This window comes from Erigeron canadensis, chromosome 3 (genome assembly GCF_010389155.1).
Source record: "Erigeron canadensis isolate Cc75 chromosome 3, C_canadensis_v1, whole genome shotgun sequence".
Taxonomy (NCBI): domain Eukaryota; kingdom Viridiplantae; phylum Streptophyta; class Magnoliopsida; order Asterales; family Asteraceae; genus Erigeron; species Erigeron canadensis.
Window position 1 is genome coordinate 28,150,879 of NC_057763.1, and position 5,791 is coordinate 28,156,669.

Below are 5,791 nucleotides of genomic sequence, written 5' to 3' on the forward strand. Positions count from 1 at the left end.
TATTATTTTACTCTTTTTTTTTCATATCAATTATATGTCACAACCAAAAAAACATAAAATAAGATAAAAAGATGATCACTTGTCATTTAATGATAATATACGATAAAACTGATCTTATGGTTGATCTAGAAAACAAGATATACAACAAAGATCACTTCATTATATATACAACTAGATTTTCTTCAAAACCATTGTATATTTTACTACAAATTAACATTAGTTATCCATATACACAACTACACAAGTAATTATTAATATTATCAAGAGATTTGAGAATCACATATTATAATAAAAATAATGCTCTAAGAATGATTAATATTGCAAGTGTGTTTATTTTTCTGTAGGTATTTTATTTAATTGCATTCAATAATATTGTTGAAAGAACCTAATGCATATTAGCTAGCTAGTGCCCTTATTGAAATTAAATAGGTGCAAGAGATAGAGAGGTAGCAACTACTAAAATGTTTCCATAGATAAATAGAATTTATACAATAAGATCCATTTATTTATGAAATAAAATCAAACAATTTGATTCCCAAGATATCAAAGTATCGTAAAATATCATCCTTCCTATCTAATTTTTCACCATTTTTGTTGTTTTTAATATACAAAGCGTGTGAATGATTATTTTATAGTTTGTCAGTATAACAAAAACATCACTAACTCACTAAGGACTTCAATATTAGTTTTGGTTTTAGATACCAATTAAGATATCTATGAACATTCATTATTTTATTATATACTTGATGGTTTTATTGTGGATTACAATAGAATAAACTTGCAATGACGACTTCACAAGATGGGGAATTGTGGATGTTGTTAACTAGCTTACAATCCCATTTGATGGAAGACCACCTAATTGTATTATTCGAGTTATATAGAAAAGAGTTAATTTATACATATGTTAAAAAGAGAAAGACTAGCTTAAAGTATCCGATGTAAATGAGTTCCCAGTTTAGTTTCTTAATAGAGATTTGCACGTAATCAACCAATCTTTTTATGTCAATTCAACTTTTTTTTCTTTTTTTCCAATTTTAACCCTCATTTTAATTTGTTGGCATCACAAACCCTCACTATATCTTCATTCCTCACTACAAACACAAACTGATACACATATTAATTATATATATAATACACACAAACACAAAACTGTATATCATATTATCATGACTTTATATAGAGCTTTACAAAACACAGGATGCATGTAAAGTGCTCTATGTGTGGCAATCCCAAACTGCACTAGGTGCAACATTTAAGTTTACAAAATATATATTATAAAAAAACATTTGTTTGTTTCATTAAAGATTTAATTTTACTTTTTGTTAAAAGTAAATAATAAATTAACTGATGATTAAAACATATAAATAATTGATTACGTTTTGATTATTGAGTATCAACAGTTATTTAAATACCTAGTCATTTAGTTTTTCAAAAAGGTGTGGATTATTTGCTCGCAATAGAGTATCTAACTTACATTTTTTTAATCGGGTTCGCGCTAGAGAGCCCCCTCACTTTTAATACCTAGTATGAGGAGAAATCTCCAACTAAATTGCCTGAAAGCAACGTGAACTTTATTTGTAATATTCCTTGAAATGTATTTTTTATTTCTTAAACTCGAAAACTCCAGCATAAAAAATTATTGTTCAGTTAGCCGCTGAGCTATAATAGGCATTACAACTTTATAAAGTCATTTCATAAAATATAGCGACACTAAACCGAAATCATACTATTCATACACATAAAAACGGTCACATCCTATATACGTTTCCAATCTATATCGATTATGAAGTGATATAAAATCGAGCATTTTATATAAGGATAATTTCGGGATTTTAACATATTAATATTTTTGGTCCCTGGAATCCAATGAATCATGTCTATGTTTGATAATAACAGGTGATGTTTTGGTGATATAAAAAATTCAAAGAACATAATATTTGTGAAATTAGAAAGAAGAAATTCTTTTCTTGTCTTTTCTTCATCAATGTCAAACATTTGTCACCAACTTCCAACAACTTGAAAAGAAGCATTGACCAAATACTTGATCATTGGTGGCTTAAAGAATAAATAGATCCATAATGATTTATTTCGATTTTTATAATACCTCTTAAAAGTGATTACGTAGCACTCCATCTAATTAAATTGTTGTAGAACAACTTGGAAGATATAGTATTTGGATTTTGTTTAATTTAAGTAATGGACTAATGGGATTAAGAGTAGAGATTTATACACCAATTGCTTACCATCTTTGTCGAGAATACGTGCAACCCGGTTAGAATCACAATTCTATTAATCTCTTTGGTAGATCATGATCATCTAGACAACACCAAACAGGGGTGACTTATGAATTTTTTTTCTCTATAGTATTAAATTTTTTGTAAAAATTTCACTTTTAATAAAATAGACCGGGTACAATAGAAAAATGTACTCTATGGTATTTGGTCCTGAATCTGCCACTAACACCTAGACCACCCATTTTAATGTCGTGGTTCAAACTGCTATATGGATTATTTGGAAAAATTAAATAAAAATCGAATGTAATTTCAGAATGTATGCATATATTATTATATACTCTTTGTGATGATATATATTGACTTAATTACTCTCTTGTAATTGGATTGACTCGACATTTGATCCATATATTAAACTTTTAATCTTGTATTTTGTAAACTATATATTTAGCATCTTGCTAAGATATCGATTAACCGTTAAAAAAAATATATAAATACAGGAAAAAAAAACACCAAAATCGACTAGATGGCATTCAAAATACACAATTTCCACAAAAATGATCAAAGTGTTATTCATAATCATAATTAAGATCTTACAAACATAATACAAGATTTTACATTCACATATAGTACATAAGAAAAAAGAGACCCTAAGAAAAAGGCCTCTAAAACATTGATCACCAAACACTTAATTTGACTGATTACATAAGCCTGTTTGTTCATCCACCCCTCAAAAAGCCCTTTTCAAGTCAGTCTGAAAAAGGGAAAAAGTTATAGAAAAAAAAAATGCCTCAATTTAGCCATTAAAGGTTATTACTTTACAACAGGAGGATTGTGAACATGGTCAACAAGTCAACCATGAAAAAAAGATGTGAAAAAAAACCCTCCTGTAAAATGAACCCAATAGCAAATAAGTTTTGAAGGCATATGTGTGGTAAAAAGTGTGGAGAACAAGAGGCCTTTTGTAACCAAACAAAGAAATTTTGGAGAAAAAAGGATTATAAAAAAACAAACAGAAACGTAGTCCCGAATGTCACATGAACCGTTTGAAGCTGATACGTAGATTCTTAACAAGATCCTTCGTTGTCATGGTGAAATCTTGATCCATCTGTGAAAAAAACACGATATATCGATTAATATGTAAAAAAGAATTAACTTTTTTTGTTTTGTTTGTGACAATCACAAATGATGGTCTAATTTCTTACCTGGCAGATAATGGTTATATCAAGTGCATAATTGGCAAAGGTCAATGCAGTAGTGTTGATAACAGATAGATTTAGTTTCTCAATTTCAGCAAGTATTTCTTCTACAGCCCCTTTTTTCTTTTCACAATGAACTCTAATTAGAACATCCTTGCCTGAAAATCTTGCCTCCATTTCAGGTAATTGCTCCGGTCCACCGGGTAATTTCTCATCTGATGAAGGGACTTCATCACCATTAGCTGACACCTCATGTCTTTTGACAAAAACCACCGACTCTATATTGGATCTTCTCTTTGCTTGTTCCTCAAGTGTCTTGACTTTGTCTTGAAGGTGTTTCAAGTGCTTGATTGCATCTCCAAGAACCGAAGCTTTATCCATCTATATATGCATATGAATATATGATATATTAGTAAGAACGTCGTATAAATTTTTTTTGTTAATAGTAGAAAGTGTAAAAAAGATTCTAGCATTGACATGTGTCTGATGCACTTTCTTTTACACCTTGATGTACTAATTAGTTTTTGTGCATTTTGGTTCATCAAGGTGTAAAAATGTGTATGAACATAAAAAAGTGTATCAGACACATGTCACTTCCAAAAGGAGAATTTTCTTCCGAACTTGACTAGTCAAGTTAAGAAAATATTTGATCATATATTCAAATTCATAAAAAAGAAATTACAAAAGTAATTCATGTAATTAAAAAGAGGGTTACCTTTTTAAGACCAGGGATTAAAGCAGAAAGGGCAATGAACCTTTGGCTAAGTTTCTCTCTTCTTTTTCTTTCAGCCAATATATGGTCTTGAGGTGTATTGAATTTAGCTGTATTGGTTGTTGTGGCTACTTTTTTAGCACTACCAACATGGTGATTGTAGCTTTGATTATGAAATTGGACATTAGATGATGGAGAAGTATCATAAGTAAAACCAATAGTACTTTTTGAAGAAACGACGCCTTCCTCTTTAGGACTCACAACGTTAGCTTGATTTGCAACGTACGAATCGTTACCATTATAATGTGGTGTCGGATTCATTATGGACTGATCAGAACTAATACATGAATTCCAGCTGCTAGTTTTAAGTTGCTTTGATGGTCTTGGAGACGGTTCCATAATCGGCTTATAATGATGATCAAACATAGGTAATGCATTATCATAAAAATGATGTGTATTAATATTATCACCAAATGTAGTAAGCTGATGATCATCAAAAGAGTTGAAAGGCCATTGAGTATTGAAACAAGGGTCCTCCATTCCTGACAATTCCGAAAAGCCTCTGAATTGTGAAATCTCCATAAAATGATAGAAGAAAAAAATGATATGTTTTGTGAGGACCCTTGATCAAACTAGGCCAAAAGTATAGTATAGAAATATAATGATACGGATATCACAAAAAAACACCTGCAAAACAGAAAGATAGAACGAATATCTATCAATATACGATACGTTTTTTCGATAATTCAACAAAATTTCAAATACCCAGATCAAGAAATCGAAGAAAAGTTGTACCTTAGAGTTAAGAAAAACAAAGCTTTTGTGAGTTCTAGTTTTTTTGCCTTTTTTTTGTAATTTTTATGTTAAGGACAAATAAGTGAGGCTTTTATAAGTGAAGATTGATGCCATAAATTGGTCAACTAATGTTGTTTCAGTCTTTACAGCGGTCGGTGATGTGAACTCAAATGGCCGTGTATGAATAAAATATACAAAGTTAGATTAATGATAGTTTGAATAACTAGAACAAATGGTAATCAGCACATTAGTGGCTGTTTAAAACATTTATTAAAATTCTTTTGACTACTTTTATGTTGTTTTTTTTATATATAATATAAATAGTTATGTTAGCATATGACAAAATAGAACCATGACTTTGAATATATTATAGATAGTAATAGTAATTACGTGAGCTGGTGTGACAATTTGATGGTGATTTAGACTTTTTGAACGCAATGATTATGGTGGATTTTTAGACTTTCTATCAACTACTACTTGACTTTGATATAAAACACACATACTTCACTTTTAACTTCCTTATCAACCTGTCAATACACAAACACCAAAACAATTAAAAGTATTGATTTATTTGTAGTGTTTAAAAAAAATTTATGATTATGATAGGGCTATTTTATTGGAATATAATACTAACCTTTTGTCGAATTTGCATTGCATGAATGAACACTCAAAATGTTCGTTTGATGTAGAGAAACTAACGAATCGTTAACATTGTTAACGTTAACAAAAAATCTGTTAAGTTCTTGCGCCATTCTCTATCTCGTTCACCACGACGCGATAGGCAGCACCCGCGTGGAGGATGCCGTCGTGGTTTCACGTCCACCAGTGTACAATGTGCGTAGACACCACAAACA

At 30.2% G+C, this 5,791-nt stretch overlaps 1 protein-coding gene across 1 annotated transcript; it reads right to left on the reverse strand.

The window, feature by feature from the left end:
• Positions 1–2,868: 2,868 nt before the first annotated feature.
• LOC122594536 (transcription factor bHLH18-like) lies at positions 2,869–4,682 on the reverse strand. The gene is made up of 3 exons (XM_043766980.1): positions 4,146–4,682; positions 3,437–3,811; positions 2,869–3,339 (listed from the first exon to the last, which is right to left on the reverse strand). Exons 1-3 carry the CDS (start codon positions 4,680–4,682, stop codon positions 3,265–3,267), a joined length of 987 nt encoding a protein of 328 aa, XP_043622915.1. The 3' UTR covers positions 2,869–3,264.
• Positions 4,683–5,791: the final 1,109 nt, after the last annotated feature.

Excerpts from the sequence above, each read along its gene's own strand:
- LOC122594536 (XM_043766980.1), bottom strand. The coding sequence starts at position 4,682 with ATGGAGGACCCTTGTTTCAATACTCAATGGCCTTTCAACTCTTTTGAT. Across the intron at positions 3,812-4,145 it reads TAATCCCTGGTCTTAAAAAG|ATGGATAAAGCTTCGGTTCT; the intron begins GTAACCCTCTTT and ends ATGCATATATAG. Across the intron at positions 3,340-3,436 it reads ATATAACCATTATCTGCCAG|ATGGATCAAGATTTCACCAT; the intron begins GTAAGAAATTAG and ends TTTTTTTCACAG.